Source organism: Pan paniscus, chromosome 20 (genome assembly GCF_029289425.2).
Source record: "Pan paniscus chromosome 20, NHGRI_mPanPan1-v2.0_pri, whole genome shotgun sequence".
Taxonomy (NCBI): Eukaryota; Metazoa; Chordata; class Mammalia; order Primates; family Hominidae; genus Pan; species Pan paniscus.
The window spans coordinates 64,541,854-64,561,720 of record NC_073269.2 but is presented as its reverse complement, the minus strand read 5'-3'; the positions used below and the strand labels follow the sequence as shown (position 1 = coordinate 64,561,720).

The following is a 19,867-nucleotide window of genomic DNA, read 5'->3' as shown; positions in this document are numbered from 1 at the left end:
TAAGTTGATGCAACATTACCTAAAATGTGTCCCATAAACAAAGCCCTTCTGCAGTCATGCTTGAGAGCCAGATATTTCTGGATCAGAGTCTTGGCTAAGTCACTTCGTCCCCAAGAAGCATCTTTGCTTCCCAGTTTCCATGTCAACAAAGCATCACCCCTTGGGGGCTGTATAATGATTAAGTGGTTTACAAACACTTCCTACAGGACATCTGGATAGCCACATGGAAAAGAGTAAAGATAGTCCCTGTCTCAGCATATTTTCTGTTGCTGTAACAGAATATCACAGACTGGATAATTTATTTATTTTTTTTTTCTCGAGATGGGAGTCTTACTCTGTCAATCAGGCTGGAGTGCAGTGGCACAATCTTGGCTCACTGCAACCTCTGCCTCCCGGATTCAGTTGATTCTCCTGACTCAGCCTCCTGAGTAGCTGGGACTACAGGTGCATGCCACCATACCCAGCTAATTTTTGTATTTTTTAATAGAGACAGGGTTTCTCCATGTTGGCCAGGCTGGTCTCGAACTCCTGACCTCAAGTGATCCTCCCGTCTTGTCCTCCTAAGGACGAGGTAATTTATAAAGAAAGTTTCTTTTTTTCTCTCTCTCTCTTTCAATAACTTTGATGAAGACAGTTTATTTGTGGGCTGGGAGCGGTGGCTCATGCCTGTAATCCCAGCACTTTGGGAGGCCGAGGCGGGCGGATCACGAGGTCAGGAGATCGAGACCATCCTGGCTAACACGATGAAACCCTGTCTCTACTAAAAATACAAAAAATTAGCCGAGCGTGGTGGTGGGCGCCTGTAGTTCCAGCTACATGGGAGGCTGAGGCAGGAGAATGGTGTGAACCCGCGAGGCAGAGCTTGCAGTGAGTCAAGATTGTGCCACCGCACTCCAGCCTGGGCGACAGAGCGAGACTCCGACTCAAAAAAAAAAAAAAAAAGAGTTTATTTCTTACAGTTCTGAAGGCTGGGAAGTCTAATATCATGGTACTGGCATCTGGTGAGGGCCTTGTTGTTATGTCATAAGATGGTGGAGGGCATCACATGGCGAGAGGGCAAGAGTGTGCCCGCTCAGGTCTCTCTCTCCTTCTAAAGCCACTAGTCCCATCAAGGGAGTCCAATCCTGATAACCTTATCTAATCCTAAATTTCTCCCAAAAGTCGCCACCTTCAAATACTATCAACACATGAAATTTGGGAGACACATTCAAACCAACACAGACTTCTATCTTATATCATATATAAAAATTAACTCAAAACAAATTAGGCTGGCTGGGCAGAGTGGCTCATGCTTGTAATCCCAGCACTTTGTGAGGCTGAGGCAGGCAGATCACTCGAGTCCAGGAGATCAAGACTGGCCTGGGCAACATGGTAAAATCCTGCCTCTATAAAAAAAAATAGAAAAAAATTAGCCAGGCTGCCTGTAGTCCCAGCTACTTGGGAGGCTGATGTAGGGGGAGTGCTTGAGTCTGGAAAGTGGAGGTTGCAGCAAGCCAAGATCATGCCACCGCACTCCAGCCTAAGCAACCAGAGTGACATCCTGTCTCAAAGAAAAAAAAAAAAGAAGAGAAAAAAAAGAAATAAAATAAAATAAAAACAAAGCCATAAATGTAAGAGGCTGGGCGCAGTGGCTCACGCCTGTAATCCCAGCGCTTTGGGAGGCTGAGACGGGTGGATTGCCTGAGCTCAGGAGTTCCTGACTAGCCTGGGCAACATGGTGAAACACCATCTCTACTAAAATATGAAAAATTAGCCGGGCGTGGCAGCGTGCTCCTGTAGTCCCAGCTACTTGGGAGGCTGAGGCAGGAGAATTGCTTGAACCCAGGAGGCAGAGGTTGCAGTGAGCCGAGATCGTGCCATTGCACTCCAGCCTGGGCGACACAGTGAGACTCCATCTCAAAAAAAATAAAATAAAATAAAATAAAAAGTAAGAGCTAAAACTATAAAACTCTTAGAGGAAAACAGAGAGATAAATCTTTGTAACCTTGGATTTGGCAAGGGATTCTTAGATATGAAACCAAAAGGATAAGCAACTAAATGTAATCAATTGGACTTCATCAAAACAAAAATTTTGTAGTTCAAAGGACATTAGCAAGAAAGTGAAAAGACAACTCACAGAATGGGAGATAATAATTGGGAATCACATATCTGATAAGAGACTTGTATCTAGAATATGTAATGAACACATACAACTCAGTAATAAAAAGACAACCCAGTTAAAATAGGCAAAGAATCTGTATAGTTATTTCTTTGAAGAATATATAAAAGAAGATACACAAATGGCAAGTAAGTACATGAAAAGATGTTCAACATCATTAGTCATCAGGGAAATGAAAAATCAAAACCATACACCATCAGTGTTGCTGCTAGGTTAAAAAACAAAACAAAACAAAACCACATATACCAAATACTTCAATTTTTTTATTTTTTATTTTGAGACAGGGCCTCACTCTGTTGACCAGGCTGCAGTGCAGTGGTGCAATCTCGGTTCACTGCGACCTCCATCTCCCTGGTTCATGTGATTCTCCCACCTCAGCTTCCCAAATAACTGGGATTACAGGCATGTGCCACCAAACCCAGCTAATTTTTGTACTTTTAGTAGAGATGGGGTTGCACCACGTTGGCCAGGCTGGTCTTGAACTCCTAACCTGAAGTGATCCATCTGCTGTGGCCTCTCAAAGTGCTGGGATTACATGCATGAGCCACTGCACCAGGCCCCAAATACTTCAATTTTAAAAGGACATTTCCTTTTAAGAAAAACATGAGTAGATTAAAAAATAAGAAAGAAATTTTAGTACAGGTAACAGGTGGCTCTAATAGGAAACATACAGAAAGATGCCTTTGGTTGGGAACTGAGGTCTCTGCTCCTGTCTCTGTGTCTTCGCTTTCCTCCACTCAGAATGCCCACCAATTTTGATTTGTGCTTCCCGTGCCTCCTGCCCCCACCTCCCATCATCACCCATTCTGCAAGAGTCACTGGTGACAGCCTAGACACCATGTCCACTGAGTACTGGTCTGTCCAAGCCATGAGAATTCTCAGTGGCATCATACAAGTCCTTCATGCCTCCTCTTGGCTTCCTTCTTGGAATTCTAGCAGAAGCCCACTCCCTGTTGTCTCATGATGTTCTTTCTGCCCTACATCAGATCCCTGCAGCCTTCCCTCTTGTCTTGCACTTCTGGAGCCTGAAGGGGTGGGGCTGTGCTCTGATGTTTCTCCTTTACATATTCACCCCAGCATCAGCCAACACCTGGTCACTGGGCCCTAACCACTCCTCTCTTTTTCCCACTGCCTTAGTTGAGCGGCCAGTATCTCCCTTCCCACCAGCCCCTAATGCATGAGTGGATTTTTTCAACCCTATGCCAGTCCTGCTTAAAACATGTGAATGGCTCCTTCTCATCACTGAATACTGGATGGTTCCTCTCAGCCTGGCTATGGTAGACTGAGATATATAATGGCCTCCAAGGACATCCAGGTCCTAGTTCCTAGAACCTGTGAATATTACTATATATGGTAAAAGGAACTGTGCAGATGTGATCAGGATTTTCAAACAGAAAAATTATCCTGGATTATCCAGGTGGGCCCTAAATGCAATCACAAGTGTCTTTATAAGAGGTAGACAAAGGGAGCTATGACTATAGAAGACATAAGGCAATATGATCACTGAAGCAACATGCTACAATGCTGGCTTTGAAGACGGGCAAAGGGCCATTAGGCAAGGAATAGAAGGTCTGTACCTCTCACAGCTGGAAAAGACGAGGAAACATTCTACCCTAGAACCTTGGTAGGGAGGGTAGCTCTGCTCATACCTTGATTCCAGACCAGAAAACCGATTTCAGACTTCTGACCTCCAGAACCTAAGAACAAATGTTTTAAGCCACAAAATTTGTAGTGAACTGTTACAGCAGACACAGATAACCAGATAAAACACTGGACCATAAAGCTCTCCATTCTGGTCCTTGTCTCCTGTGATGGACAGTCTCCAAGATGCTCCCCCACCACCTCTGCCAATGACCTCCAGCCCTGGTGTGGTCCCCTCCAACACTCAACAAGGTTGACTTTGTAACCAGTAAGACACTGTGGAAGTGACAAGAGTGTGAATTCTGAATCCAGGTCATGGAAGGTGTTACAGTTTCTACCTTGCCCTCTCCTGGATCACTTGTTCTGTGGGAAGCCAGATGCCATGTTGCAAGGATCCCCAGCAGTTCCAAAGAGAGGCCTACATGGAGAACAACTGAGGTCTCCTATCAACAGACATGTGAGTGAGCCATCCTGGAGGTGGGTCCTCCAGACTCAGGTCTCAGGTGACAACAGCTATGCTGACATCTTCACTGTAACTTCATGGGCCTGAACCAGAACCACCAGCTGGGACATTCCATTACTCCTAACTGTCAGAACTCGTGAGATATTTATTGTTGTTCCAGGTCACGAAGTTTTGAGTTACACAGCAACAGGTAACTAATACACTTTCTCTCAAGCCTTTCTTACGACTCATTCCGTGTCCCCCATCCACAGCAAGAACAAAATAAAACCTGGTAGCATTTCATGCAAATTTGGAGTAACACACATCTGAAAACCTGCAACCTAAGATTATCAAGTCTCACTTTATGCACCAAATCTGAAATAATGCAAATCCCCATGAACAAACCAACGACCAAAAAAAAAAAAAAAAAAAAAAAAAGTATATAATTTCAAAGTTGCAGAGCTTGAGGAAGTATAATTATTGTTGTTTCCTGCCACGCGAGGCAGCTTTATGGAGAACACAGGCAGCAGCCACTTTGTCTAGAAAGTGGAGCTCTGATGGCCAGATGGCCCTGCAAACACTGACCGCCCTGCACTGCAGTTCTCCCACAGTCTCGCAGGGGACGACCCTGGTGGTCACTCTCATCACACTCAGTGCGTGGTGACCCATCATTGCCCCCAAGAGGTTGTGCCCAAGCCCCAGGGCAGGGGCTCCGCGGTGCTGGGGTCCCGGTGGGTGTCCGCTGACTCCACGCGTTAAAGCATCTCTATTCGATGATTCTTGCCATCTGGGCACCCGGCCAACGCTACAATTACTGTTATCAGTCAACACGAGGACAGACCTTCCTGGAATGGGCAAGGGTGTCGGCGGGGCGGAGCCGAACGCAGGAGATGGGCCTGCTCGATTCTCTCGGGAATGACCGACCCCAGCCCTGGGGAGGACAGAGCCGCGTGGAGCATGCGCATTCGGGGGCCAGGCGCCTGGTTGGAACCCCGGCCCCCTCTCTGACCGGCCAGGACGGTCACCACGCCCCGACCCGCGCCTGAGTTTCCCCACGTGTCAAGAGCATTAACAGCGGTGCCGCTCTCATCGCGCCGCGAGGTGAAAGGGTCAGTCTGCGCGGGAGACGCTTGCCCGGAGCCCGCCGCCGTCGTTATTGTTGTTATTGTTACCTGAAGCCGGGCCGCCGGCGGCCCCACAGACATCACTCCCGCTACCCCTTCGTCCTCGGGGTCCATGCTGGATCGCCCAGTGAAGGATAGCGCCTGAGGTGATCCCCAGACCAGAGAGGCACTCCAGCCAAAGGGACCACCCGACTCGCCGAACGCCGGACAATGGCGGCCGCACCGGCGACGCGGCGACTACAACTCCCAGTAGGCCGTGCGGCGAACCACAGCCCTCGGCCAATGGGAGTCTCCGCTGGCCTGGACTTCGACCAATGGAAGCATTATGGCCGATGGCCAATGGGAGCCCCCACCCGCTGGCCTCTGGCCAATGGGAGCGCTCAGCTAAGGCTGGTGGGGGCGGTGTTGCTCCGGGCTGCGATGCCCCTTAGGGTGCGGGCAACCAGAGGCCTCAGTCGTGGGCAGGGAGCAGGGGCGGACCCCGAGAGATGGCTGATTGTGGGGGTGGGGACCGTCTGCTCCTCCTAATGGCTGGGGACCGTGCACGTCTGTGCGGGCCGGACCTGCTCTTCTCGGGACCTTGCGCGGGAGGAGGCCCGGAGCTGCGCCGCTTTACCCTCTGCTCCCCGGTGCCTAAAACGCACACGCATCAAAGTCACAGGACGAGTTAGGGGTTTGTTCATATAAGAGACTTTGGGCGTAGCGGCTGGAAGCGGGGAGGCTGGGAGCGGTGGTTGTGTTACAGGAAAGGGGTCCGATTCAGACCCCAAGGGAGGGTTCTTGGATCTCGCGCAGGAAAAAATTCAGGGCGAGTCCGCAGTGCAAAGTAAAAGCAAGTTTGTTGAGAAAGTAAAGTTGTGAAACAGCTACCCCATAGACAGTAGGACGTTCCTGAAAGTAAGAGGAACGTATGCACGCTAGGTACAATGCTTGTGTATATTTGGGCTAAAAATAGATTTTGGGGAGATGTGCTCTGCTACAAGGGTTTGTGAAAAAGGATCAATTTTCTTACTGTATTTTTCAAGAATCGATATTATTTTTAAAGCAAAATTAGGAATGCCTTTGTTCTCTAGATACCGGGATATCTGGACACTCCCAAGTCTGGGTCTGTTTTAGTACCCATTATTAATTTGTTCCCTTAACCGTAAACATCTAGAGGTTAGGAATACCTACTTTTCTGGGAATGCAGCCCAGCCTCATTTTCCTAGCCCTCACTCAAAATGGAGTCGCTCTGGGTCGAATGCCTCTGACAGCCCTATTGCTTCTCCCTGTGGGTGTTCACTTTGTGATGTGTCTTTTTCTGTGGGTCTGTTGTAGTCCATTAAAATGTTTATTAAAGGTCGGGCGCGGTGGCTAACGCCTATAATCCCAGCACTTTGGGAGGCCGAGGCGGGTGGATCACGATGTCAGGAGTTCGAGACCAACCTGGCCAATATGGTGAAACCCCGTCTCTACTAAAAATACAAAAATTAGCCCGGCGTGGTGGCGGGCACCTGTAGTCCCAGCTTCTCGGGAGGCTGAGGCAGGAGAATCGCTTGAACCTGGGAGGCGGAGGTTGCCGTGAGCCGAGGTCAGGCCACTGCACTCCAGCCTGGGTGACAGAGCAAGACTCCGTCTCAAAAAAAAAAAAAAGTTATTAAAAAAGAAAAATGGGGAAGCAGATTTCCATTCAAAAATGTTGCATTCAAACCGCAACAATTTTTAATTTTTTAAAATTTTTACCAAGAGCCAGACACATAGCAGGGAACAGTATAGTTACTTGTTATTTGCTCACCCCCATGGGGCTGATGGTGTAGTCTGAGGGACTGAAGATCAACCATGACATGGCCCTTCACACCGTGTTGAAGGGGTGAAGACGTTACCAGTGGGGACGGAGCAGCTGACTCCCGAGGGGCTCAAGCTGGCCACACTCTCTCAGATCCTTCTGGCCGACTCCTGAGGGGCTCAAGCTGGCCACACTCTCTCAGATCCTTCTGGCCCTGTACCGTCTCTGCTTTTTGCTGGCCCTCGTTCCTGAGAAGGAGCAGGTGTTAGGCAAGTTACACAAAATTATGAGAGGACATGGTTTTGGACTGAGCTCCTGCTCTAGGCCTCGTGAGACCAGACCAAACCAAGACAGAGTCACTTAGGCTAAATGTCACATAATCAGACTGATACTTTAAGCAGGTAGATCCCTAAACAAACCAGATTTCCAGTCTACCTGAGCAGCATAATAAGGAAGTCCCCTCTGCTTTAGTCCCTAAAAGAAAAGTAACCTAGTGTTAACTAATTAGCCTTTTCTCTATCTTACAAAAACCACTATTCTACCATTTGCCCCGTGGGAGCCCTCATTCTGTTTTGCAGAGTGGAGGCTGCCCAGATTCATGAATCACAAATAAAAGCCAATTCGATCTTTAACCAAATTTGTTAAAATTCTGTCTTTTGGCTGGGTGTGGTGGCTCACGCCTGTGAGTGAATCCCAGCACTTTGGGAGGCTGAGGTGGGTGGATCACCTGAGGTCAGGAGTTTGAGACCACCCTGGCCAACATGGTGAAACTTTGTCTCTAATACAAATACAAAAATTAGCCAGGTGTGGTGGCGGGCACCTGTAATCCCAGATACTCAGGAGGCTGAAGCAGGAGAATCACTTGAAACTGGGAGGCGGAGGTTGCGATGAGCTGAGATTGCGCCACTGCACTCCAGCCTGGGCGACAGAGTGAGACTCCATCTCAAAAATAAAATAAAATAAAAATAAAATTCTGACTTTTGACAGATGTCTTCACTCACCTGAGCAAGTGGCAGCTGCTGTGGGAACTGGATCAGGCAGCCTTCCAGGAGACTAAGTCTGTCTTCTATTGGGAGTCCCAAAAAGCTCCCAGGCAGCATCCCCTTCTCTGTAGGCAGAGAAGGTACTAGGAGGATCTATTGCCTTCCCCTGCACAGTGGCCACCAGTGTTGGAGAGGTAGGGGCAGGTGTGCAAAGATCTATTCTCTTTAGGGGAAACCTGTGTGTTCTTTTTTTGTTGTTTATTTGTTTTTTGAGACAGGGTCTCACTCTGTTGTCCAAGCTGGAATGCAGTGCTGCAATCTTGGCTCATTGTAACCTCCACTTCCCAGGCTCAAGTGATCCTGCATCCTTAGCCTCCTGAGTAGCTGGGAGCACAGGTGAGAGCCACCACACTGGGCCAATTTTTGTAGAGACTGGATTTTGCCATGTTGCCCAGGCTGGTCTCAAACTCCAGAGCTCAAAGCATCTTATCTGCCTCAGCCTCTGAAAGTGCTGGGATTACAGGAATGCGCCACTGCACCCGGCCCTGTGTATTCATTTTGGAGCCAGTCACTGGGCTCAGCTTTCCTCCTAGTTCTAATGGTGTGGAATCTGTGATTTTGATGTCCTATTATTTCCTCTTTCCTCCTCTTTTTTTTTTTTTTTTTTTTTTGAGACAGGGTCTCACCTGTTGCCCACTCTGGAGAGCAGTGGTGTGATCACAGCTCACTGCAGCTTCAACCTCTTGGGCTCAAGGGATTCTCCCACCTCAGCCTCATGCTACCATGCCTGGCTAATTTTTGTATTTTTTGTAGAGACAGGGTTTTGTGATGTTGCCTAGGATGGTCTTGAGCTCCTGATTTCAAGCAATCCATCCACCTTGGCCTCCCAAAGTGCTGGAATTACAATAACGGTACCCAGCCTATTTTTTTTTTTTTTCTTTTCTAGTTCTTGTTTATCTCCTTGATTATAAGGCAGGAGTTTGTCTATTGCAGTAGTTCTTAAAGTGTGGGTCAGGGAGCCCTGGGCATTCCTGAGATCCTTTCAAGGGATCAGTGCGTTCAAAACTAAATTCATAATAATAATGAGATGTTGGCTTTTTCTTTTGTTGCCAGAGGGCTCAGGAAGGTCACCGGATGCCAGTGCCAGTTGGTGTCCAGGTTCTTGAAGCCATCACAGGAAAGAATTCAGGGATAAGTCAGAATAAGCAGAAAGGCAAGAAGCTTTCATTGCAAAGTGAAAGGAAACACGGGAGACAAGTGTGGGGGGGCTCCTGGCTCCTGAGTCACACCCAACATTGTTTGCATTTCTCATTTTATGGGTGTTTAATTATGGGTGGAATAGTCATTCGGTATCTGGAAAAGGAGGGGATTTCAGGCACCACCCTCCCCCTACCCCACCCCAGTTACCACCCACTTTCTCCCTTATTTGGGTTTGCCTGGAAGAGTCATGGACATGTCACCCTGACCAGGGTTTTGGCTGTCTTCTCTCCCTTATTTTGGGTTTTGTTATTCTGTGGTTTCTTTGCCTACTGCTTGTTTTAGTTGTCGTTTGGGTTTTTCCATTCTCCTGGACTACCCACTGCTATTCCTCTCTCATTTTCATAGGAATATACAATAGAGTTTTCCAGAGGCTGCTGGATGAGTCATATTGTAACAGATGCAATGGGAACATGGAGCTATGGGAACTCAACTGCCTTCAGTGAAGCCAGACATTAAGGAGATTTGAAAAAATATAATACAATGCCACTCTTCTCCCTATTTCTGTTTTGGAAAATGCTGTTTTTCGTAAAGTAGGTGCTTTTTAAAAAATATGTTGTATTAGTCATGAGGGCTCTGGTAACAACATACCACAAATGGGGTGGCTTAAACGACATAAATTTATTGTTACAGTTGTGGAAGCCAGAAGTCTGAGATCAAAGTGTTGGCATAGTTGGTTCCTTCTGAGGGCTACAAGAAAGTATATGTTCCATCCCTTTCCTTAGTTTTTGGTGGTTTGCTGGCAATCTCTGGCATTCCTTGGCTTGTAGATGTCTGACTTTGTCTTCAAATGTCATTTTCCCTGTATGCGTGACAAGTTGTCTGTCTCCAAATTTCTGTTTTTATAAGGACAACAGTCATAATGGACCAGGGCTCACTCTAATGACCTCATTTCAGCTCTTTAAAGACACTGTCTCCAAATAAGGTCTGAGGTACTATGGGTTAGAACTTCAACATATCAATTTTGGGAAGAGACACAGCTCAACCTATATATTAACATAGAATGGATTTTGAAAAATTATATTAATAAAATATATTAATTTTTTTCCATTTTAATTCCTAATACACCAAATATTGATAGGACCTACATAAACAAAAACTGTTTAGGAGCCGGGTACGGTGGCTCACGCTTGTAATCCCAGCACTTTGGGAGGCGGAGGTGGGCAGACCATGAGATCAAGAGTTCGAGACCATCCTGGCCAACATGGGGAAACCCCGTCTCTACTAAAAATACAAAAATTAGCCGGGCGTGGTGGCATGCGCCTGTAATCCCAGCTACTCGGGAGGCTGAGGCAGGAGAATCACTTGAACCGAGGAGGCAGAGGTTGCAGTGAGCTGAGATCGTGCCACTGCACTCCAGCCTGGCGGCAGAGCAAGACTGTGTCTCGGGGGAAAACGAAACAAAACAAAAACTGTTTAGGGTCTTCAGTGACTTTTAAGAGTGTGAAGGGGTCTTGAGACAAAAAACTTGAGACACACTTGTCTACAGAATAGGCTTTTTTTTTTTTTTTTTTTGAGACAGAGTCTCACTCTGTCGCCCAGGCTGGAGTGCAGTGACACAATCTCGGCCCACTGCAATCTCCGCCTCCTGAGTTCAAGCGATCCTCCTGCCTCATCCTCCCAAATAGCTGGGATTACAGACACCCGCCACCACGCCCGGCTAATTTTTTGTATTTTTAGTAGAGACAGGGTTTCTGCCTGTTGGCCAGGCTGGTCTCTATCTCCTGACCTGGTGATCTGCCCACCTTGGCCTCCCAAAGTGCTGGGATTACAGGCGTGAGCCATCGTTCCCGGCCTAGGCTTTAGGCAAGCTTTGGTATTTTGTATTCATGTTGATCGTTTGATACAGAGTACTTATTTTTACTTAAACAGATGTAGTATTTTTATTTCCTCTTTGACCAAATAGCTGTTTCATATATATTCTAAAATATCCACAATTATTAATTTGTAATTTTGTTGTGCTATTAAAGTATATGATAATATGATTTTCTACTTTTTTGGTTTCTTTCTTCTTTTTTTTTTTTTGAGACAGAGTTTCGCTCTTGTTGCCCAGGCTGGAGTACAATGGTGCGATCTTGGCTTACTGCAACCTCCGCCTCCTGGGTTCAAGCGATTCTCCTGCCTCAGCCTCCCAAGTAGCTGGGATTACAGGCATGCGCCACCACACCCGGCTAATTTTTGTAATTTTAGTAGAGATGGGTTTCACCATGTTAGCCAGGATGGTCTCGATTTCCTGAACTTGCAATCTGCCCAACTCGGCCTCCCAAAGTGCTGGGATTACAGGCATGAGCCACTGCGCCCGGCCTTTTTTTCTTCTTTTTTTTTTTTTTTTTTTTTGAGAAGGAGACTCGCTCTGTAGCCCAGGCTGGAGTGCAGTGGCACGATCTCAGCTCACTGCAACCTCCGCCTCCCAGGTCCCGGTTCAAGCAATTCTCCTGCCTCAGCCTCCTGAGTAGCTGGATTTACAGGCACGCACTACCACGTCTTTTAGTAGAGACGGGGTTTCACCCTGTTGGCCAGGCTGGTCTTGAACTCCTGACCTCATGATCCTCCCGCCTCAACTTCTTCTTGATAAGAATTCTGGAAAATCAAATCTTCAAGGACTAACCCACTCCCTTTAAATCCAAGGGATTATTTTTATTTTTATTTTTAAAGAAACAGGGTCTCACTCTGTTGCCCAGGCTGGAATGCAGTGGTGCAATCTCAGCTCACTGCAGCCTCAACTTCTCAGGCTCAAGTGATCTCACACCTCAGCCTCCTGAGTAGCTGGGACAACAGGCGCGTGCCACCACACCTGTTTTTTTATTTCTTGCAGAGACAGAGTCCTGCCATGTTGCCCAGTCTAATCTCAAACTCATGGCCTCAGTTGATCCTTCCACCTGGGCCTTGGTCTGTTAGGATTACAGGTGTAAGCCACCACACCCATCCAACTCCAGGGGATTCTAGGAAGCCAAGGAACCTTCCTGCCTTGCCTGGTGAAATAAACTCAAACTGGCCAAACAGACAAGTCTGACATCTTTTCTTTATGCTTTTTTTTTTTTTTTTTTTCCTGTCAAGGAGTCTCACTCTGTTGCCCAGGCTAGAGTGTAGTGGGGCAATCTCAGCTCATTGCAACCTCCAACTCCCGGGTTCCAGCGATTCTCCTGCTCAGTCTCCCAAGTAGCTGGGATTACAGGCACCCACCACCACGCCCGGATAATTTTTGCATTTTTAGTGGAGACAGGGTTTCACCATGTCGGCCGGGCTGGTCTTCAACTCCTGACCTCAAGTGATCCGCCCGCCTCGGCCTCCCAAAGTGCTGGGATTACAGGCATGAGCCACTGCGCCCAGCCTGCTCTTGGCTTGATTTTTTAAATTGTCAGATCACTAATACAGAGACACCGAATCAAAAGGAGAGTAGGACAGTTGTTCATAATCCCACAAATCAAATGCTTACCTCCTCATGTACCATTGCTTCTCTCACTTATAGGCACACATTTGAAATAATTTGTTAGTTATCCAAATAAGAAGTGAACCACCAGGGAATTAAATGCTATGGGCTTAAAAGGGAAAGTACTCATCTCCTGCCCCAGTCACTCATCCTCTCAGCCTCCCGACATCACTTTTTTTTTGAGATAGGGTCTCACACTGTCACATAGGCTGGAGTGCAGTGATATAATCACAGCTAACTGCAGCCTCAATCTCCTGGGCTCAAAGAATCCTCCCAACTCAGCTTCCTGAGTAGCTGGGACTTCAGGCATGTGCTACTATGCCCGGCTAATTTTTGTATATTTTGTAGAGACCAGGTCTCGCCATGTTGCCAGGGCTGGTCTCCAACTCTTAGGCTCAAGTGATCCACCTGCCTCAGCCTCCCAAAGCACTGGGATTACAGGTGTGCACCACCATATCCACTGCACCCACCTCCAGCCACTTTTAACCATATCTGTTCCAATTCTTCTTGAGGACACCTCCGTAATTCTAACTTTGATCATCTTTAGTCTTTTTTTTTTTTCTTTTTCTGGAGACGGAGTCTCACTCTGTTGCCCAGGCTGGAGCACAGTGATGCAATCTCAGCTCACTGCAACCTCCACTTCCTGGGTTCAAATGATTCTCCTGCCTCAGCCTCCTGAGTAGCTGGGATTACAGGTGCCCACCACCACGCTGGGCTAATCTTTGTATTTTTAGTAGAGACAGAGTTTCACCATGTTGGCCAGGCTGGTCTCAAACTGCTGACCTCAGGTGATGCACCCGCCTCAGCCTCCAAAAGTGCTGGGATTACAGGCATAAGCCACCGCATCCAGCCAATCATCTTTAGTTTTCACTAACTTCCTGCTCTGACAGGTGAGGATCTGACTCACATCCGCTGCCAATTCCTCTCATATTACATTTCAAGCTTTAATTTTCATCTTCTAAGTAAACTTACATATCATGTTTAAAAGCCTACTTCCTAAAAGGATGGTAAGGGAAACCTCTACTCTCCACTACTACTTTCCCCATCTACTCTCCCACATCTGCAGGTGGGGCTGACATTGTCAGTGACAGGAATAATGACAACAGTGCCCTACCCTATGGCCACTATGAAGTTGTCAGGTCACAGCCATGTGTTACTTCCTAAAAATTAAAAGCCAATACAGGCCGGGTGCAATGGCTCATGCCTGTAATCCCAGCACTTTGGGATGCCGAGGTGGGCGGATCACGAGGTGAGGAGTTGGAGACCATCCTGACCAACATGGTGAAACCCTGTGTCTACTAAAAATACAAAAATTAGCTGGGCGTGGTGGCACGTGCCTGTAATCCCAGCTACTCAGGAGGCTGAGGCAGGAGAATTGCTTGAACCCGGGAGGCGGAGGTTACAGTGAGCCAAGATTGCGCCACTGCACTCCAGACTGGGCGACAAAGACTCCTTCTCAAAAAAAAAAAAAAAAAAAAAGCCAATACCTAGGGTTCATGTCACAGCTATGCAAATGCCATTCCCTGAAGGGTCAATCAACAATCTGACTGCATCTCCTCCTCCTTTATTCAAATTTCATGAGCTTTTTGCCCCCTCCAGCAAGAATTACTCACATCAGTGTCACGTGAACACTACTTTCTAAAGTTACCTTCACATAGGAACTATAACCATCTAGCAGAATTTGTATAGTTTGAGCACAATTTACCTTGAAGCCTTCAATTAAAGTTATCTTTTTTTTATAAGTTATGGGTGAATAAACATTCCTTTTCTTACCCTATTCCTTTTCTAGATTAAAGCTATTCCTTTCTTAGATTCAAAACTATTTTCTCTAGAGAAGGTTCTGCCATGCCATTTGCTCTTCGTTTTGAGACAAGAGTCTCATTCTGTCGCCCAGGCTGGAGTCCAGTGGCATGATCTAGACTCACTGCAACCTCTGCCTCCCAGGTTCAAGTGATACTCCTGCGTCAGCCTCCTGAGTAGCTGGGATTGCAGGCATTTATCACCACACCTGGCTAATTTTTGTATCTTTAGTAGAGACAGGGTTTCACCATCTTGGCCAGGCTGGTCTCAAACTCCTAACCTAGAGTGATCCACCTGCCTCGGTCTCCCAAAGTGCTGGGATTACAGGCGTGAGCCACGATGCCAGCCCTGCCATCTTTTTTTTTTTTTTTTTGAGACAGAGTCTCGCTTTGTCGCCCACGCTGGAGTGCAGTGGCACAATCTTAGCTCACTGCAACCTCCACCTCCTGGGTTCAAGCAATTCTCCTGCCTCAGCCTCCCAAGTAAATGGGATTACAGGTGTGAGCCACCATGCCCGACCCTGACATTTTTTTTGTTTGTTTGTTTTTGAGACAGAGTCTCGCTTTGTCGCCCAGGCTGGAGTGCAGTGGCACAATCTTAGCTCACTGCAACCTCCACCTCTCAAGTTCAAGCGATTCTCCTGCCTCAGCCTCCTGAATAGCTGGGATTATAGGCGGCTGCCACCATGCCTGGCTAATTTTTGAATTTTTATTAGAGATGAGGTTTCACAATGTCGGCCAGGCTGGTCTCAAACTCCTGACTTCAGGTGATCTGCCTGCCTCAGCCTCCCAAAGAGCTGGGATTACAGGCGTGAGCCACCACGCCCAGCCTGCCATCTGTTTTTAATCATGGTGTTCTCAGTTTTCCACGATGCATGGGTCTTATTAATTCTGATAATAATGGCATGACCTGAAAATTTCCTTTCAGCCCTGGGGAAGTTTCCCTTTTTCTTTTTCTTACTTATTTGTTCAATGTGGAAAGTAAAAGTTCCTCTTCAAAGTTTCCCTTCTTGTTAAAGAATAAATCATAAGTGTTAAAAAATAATAGTTTCTTTTATAAACTAACTTCCTTGAAACCTCCTTGCTTTGTGCTAATAAGTCTTTGTTAGGCCCTATCCTATGTAGCTGGTAAACATGCTCACAGGCACGTAGTATGTTCTATGTCCCTGTACCTTAACCAAGTTATTTGTGCTGGACGTGCTCATGGTCACGTTCCAGCTCACAGCCTATGCTCCTTCCATATCTGGCATAAGCAACTTCCTCTTTTCCTTCGTCTTTCCACTACTTTTACCTATTTAGAAAAGTTTTAAACTGTTAGCTAATCTAGTTTTAGTTTAGATTGTGCAGGCTGGCTCCAGCCAACGGAGACAGGACACAGTAGCAGGGACAAACTGCCTAAGGAATAAAAATTGCTTCCCTCCTTTGTTCAGGTGTGCTCTTGCCATTGTTCCATCTGTGATGAGCACCCTTTCTGCAGAAAGTAAAAACGGCCTTGCTGAGAGAATTAAATTTATGTTTTGAGTGCTATTTCTTTGCAGCACCAGGCAACAAGCATTCTGTTTCTCAATAAACATTGTATCTATAACATTGAACAATCTTACTTGTAATTTCAAAGAGTCTGTTCTGGTTCTCATTGTTCTATTTTATCAAAGTATCTTATTTTTTATTTTTATTTATTTTTTTTGAGGCGGAGTTTCGCTCTTGTTGCCCAGGCTGGAGTGTAATAGCACTAGACCTCGGCTCACTGCAATCTCCACCTCCCAGGTTCAAGCGATTCTCCTGCCTCAGACTCCTGAGTAGCTGGGATTACAGGCATGCGCCACCATGCCCGGCTAATTTTGTATTTTTAGTAGAAACAGGGTTTCTCCATGTTGGTCAGGCTGATCTCAAACTCCCAACCTCAGGTGATCCGCCCGCCTCGGCCTCCCAAAGTGTTGGCATTATAGGCGTGAGCCACTACGCCCAGTCTGTCTTATTTTTTATTGGTAACCCTTTCTTTTTTTTTTTTGAGACGCAGTCTCGCTCTGTTGCTCAGGATGGAGTGCAGTGGCGTGATCTCGGCTCACTGCAAGCTCCTTCTCCTGGGTTCACGCCATTCTCCTGCCTCAGCCTCCCGAGTAGCTGGGACTACAGGTGCCCGCCACCATGCCCAGCTAATTTTTTGTATTTTTAGTAGGGACGGGGTTTCACCTGTTAGCCAGGATGATCTCGATTTCCTGACCTTGTGATACGCTTGCCTCGGCCTCCCGAAGTGCTGGGATTACAGGCGTGAGCCACTGCACCAGACCTTTTTTTTTTTTTTTTTTTTAGATGGAGTCTTGCTCTGTCACCCAGGCTGGAGTGCAATGGCATGATCTCGGCTCACTGCAACCTCTGCCTCAGCCTCCCAAGTAGCTGGGATTACAGGCGCCCACCATCACACCCAGCTAATGTTTGTATTGTATTTTTAGTAGATATGGAGTTTCACCATGTTGATCAGGCTGGTCTCGACCTCCTGACCTCACGATCCGACCGCCTCGGCCTCCCAAAGTACTGGGATTAAAGGCATGAGCCACCACACCCGGCCTTGTAACCCTTTCTTGACTCACTTTTACGTTAACAAAATGCTTTAAATATTTGATTCTGCCGGGTGCGGTGGCTCACACCTGTAATCCCAGCACTTTGGGAGGCCAAGGTGATTGAATTACTTGAGGTCAGGAGTTTGAGACCAGCCTGGTCAACATGGTGAAACCCCGTGTCTACTGAAAATACAAAAAATAGCTTGGCATGGTGGCACGTGCCTGTAATCCCAGCTACTTGGGACATTGCGGCAGGAGAATTGCATGAACCTGGGAGGCGGAGGTTGCAGTGAGCCGAGATCGTGCCACTGAACTACAGCCTGAGCAACAGAATAAGACTCCGTCTCAAAAAACAAAGAATATTTGGTTCCTCTGAATATCTGTCTTTTCTGCTGTCTTAGATACCTTCTCTCATGATGGAGACTTTATCTTTTGCTCCTTGCCTCCCACCCATATTGAAGAGGCTATCAGAAAGCAGACAGGAAGCTCCACAGACAGGCGGGGCTGCTTTAACAGTATGCTTTGCTCGAGGGTGAAGAGGGAGAGAACCAGCTATCAGGTAAAAAGTTCTGAAATGCCAGAATAAAGCAGCCCTTGCTGCAGAGCAAAATACATCAGATTCCCTTGTCCCCTGAACTAATCTTTTAGCACGTGACTCCTTCCCTACTTTAATTTTTGCTAACCCACAGCCAGATAGGTAATGCCAGGCAAGAAAAAAAAAATGGGGAAGAGTCTGAGTTTCATGGACAGACCTTCGATTAACCCACTTTCTGGTCTATCAGTCTATGGCTCTGCTGGGGCTGCCACATCTGCTGCCACAGCCTCTCCTCGCCTGACCCTCTCCAGCCTTCCTCATTCTGTATGTTTCGCTATTGGCTATACTTCCATCTTTTTTTTTTTGAGACCGAGTCTCACTCTGTCGCCCAGGCTGGAGTGCAGTGGCATGATTTTGGCTCACTGCAAGCTCTGCCTCCTGGGTTCACGCCATTCTCCTGCCTCAGCCTCCCTAGTAGCTGGGACTACAGGCACCTGCCACCACACCTGGCTGATTTTTTGTATTTTTAGTAGAGACGGGGTTTCACTGTGTTAGCCAGGATGGTCTTGATCTGACCTCGTGATCCACCCTCCTTGGCCTCCCAAAGTGTTGGGATCACAGGCGTGAGCCACCGCACCCAGCCCTTTTTTTTTTTGAGACAGAGTCTCGCTTTTCGCTTTTTTGCCCAGGCTGGAGTTCAACGGCGCAGTCTCGGCTCACTGCAACCTCCACCTTCTGGGTTCAAGTGATTTTCCTGCCTCAGCCTCCCGAGTAGCTGGGATTACAGGCACATGCCATGACACCTGGCTAATTTTTTGTACTTTTAGTAGAGATGGGATTTCACCATGTTGGCCAGGCTGGTCTCGAACTCCTAACCTCAAGGGATCTGCCTGCCTCGGCCTTCCAAAGTGCTGGGATTACGGGCATAAGCCACCATGCTCACCCTCCCATTGGCTCTTATCCTGCTTAAATGTGCAGTAATAGTATGCACTATGGCTCATGCCTGTAATCCCAGGACTTTGGGAGGCCAAGGCTGGAGATCACTTGAGCCCAGGAGTTCAAGACCAGCCTGGGCAACATGGTGAGACCTCGTCTCTAAAAAAATAAATTTAGCCAGGCTTCATGTCACATGCCTATGGTCCCAGCTACTTAGGAGGCAAGGACAGGAGGATCAGTTGAGCCAGGTTGAGGCTGCAGTGAGCCATGACTGCGCCACTGCACTCCAGCCTGGGTGACAGAGCAACAGCCTGTGTCAAAAAAAAAAAATAAATGCGGCCGGGTGTGGCGGCTCATGCCTGTAATCCCAGCACTTTGGGAGGCCGAGGTGGGCGGATCATGAGGTCAGGAGATCAAGACCATCCTGGCTAACACGGTGAAACCTTGTCTCTACTAAAAATACAAAAAATTAGACAGGCGTGGTGACGGGTGCCTGTAGTCCCAGCTACTCAGCACATTGAGGCAGGAGAGTGGCGTGAACCCAGGAGGTGGAGCTTGCAGTGAGCAGAGATCATACCACTGCACTCCAGCCTGGGCAACAGAGTGAGACTCCGTCTTAAGTAAGTAAATAAATAAATAAATAAATATGCAGACATGGCCTCTTCTAGTCTCCCCACTACTGTCAATTTACATTTTTTTCTTTTAGGAAACATGTTGCTGAGTGGACCAATTTAAATTATGTGCTTGTAACCTTCTGTGAACATACTATTTGGGCTCCTGTTTTCACATCCCCTGATAAGTATTTTCCATATTAATATGCTGCCAGTTCTGATTACAATCAAACCAACTGAGCAACAAAGTTAAAGCACAACCGAATCCCTGAAATATTCAGAGTCCAATATTTTGTTGTTTTTAGAGACACAGTGTTGCTCTGGTGCCTAGGCTGGAGTGCAGTGGTGTGATCTCAGCTCACTGCAGGTGAGACCACCCCCCCACCCCCAGGCTCAAGTAATACTCCTGCCTCAGCCTCCCGAGTAGCTGGGACTACAGGTGTGCAGCTCCATGCCCAGCTAATTCTATTTTTTGTAGAGATGGGGTCTCAACATGTTGCCCAGACTGGTCTCAATCTACTGGGCTCAAGTGATCTGCCTGGCCGCTCGGTCTCCCAAAGTGCTGGGATTACAGGCATGAGCCATTACAGCCAGCTCAGGGTTTTTTGTTTGTTTGTTTGTTTGTTTG

At 47.3% G+C, this 19,867-nt stretch overlaps 2 protein-coding genes across 11 annotated transcripts in view; both read right to left on the bottom strand.

The window, feature by feature from the left end:
• The window catches only part of ZNF8 (zinc finger protein 8), a 36,641-nt gene extending 31,023 nt beyond the window's left edge, over positions 1-5,618 (bottom strand). Inside the window, exon 1 of the mRNA XM_003816637.5 lies at positions 5,414-5,618. Coding sequence (XP_003816685.1) covers positions 5,414-5,479 — 66 coding nt within the window. The 5' untranslated portion in view covers positions 5,480-5,618. The remainder of the gene's footprint in view (positions 1-5,413) is intronic.
• A 1,409-nt stretch (positions 5,619-7,027) lies between these two features.
• Positions 7,028-19,867, bottom strand: part of ZNF544 (zinc finger protein 544) — a 49,827-nt gene continuing 36,987 nt past the window's right edge. For 2 of the 10 annotated variants that reach the window (XM_055103955.2, XM_055103964.2), the window contains 2 exons: positions 8,132-8,238; positions 7,028-7,378 (listed from right to left, as the gene is read on the bottom strand). In XM_055103955.2, the coding sequence (XP_054959930.2) occupies positions 7,310-7,378; positions 8,132-8,238 (176 nt within the window). In that variant the 3' untranslated portion in view covers positions 7,028-7,309. Of the gene's footprint in view, positions 7,379-7,950; positions 8,073-8,131; positions 8,239-9,971; positions 10,207-19,867 lie in introns of those variants that run through there. The other 8 variants (XM_055103961.2, XM_055103967.2, XM_055103954.2 and 5 more) reach the window with 7 other exon arrangements.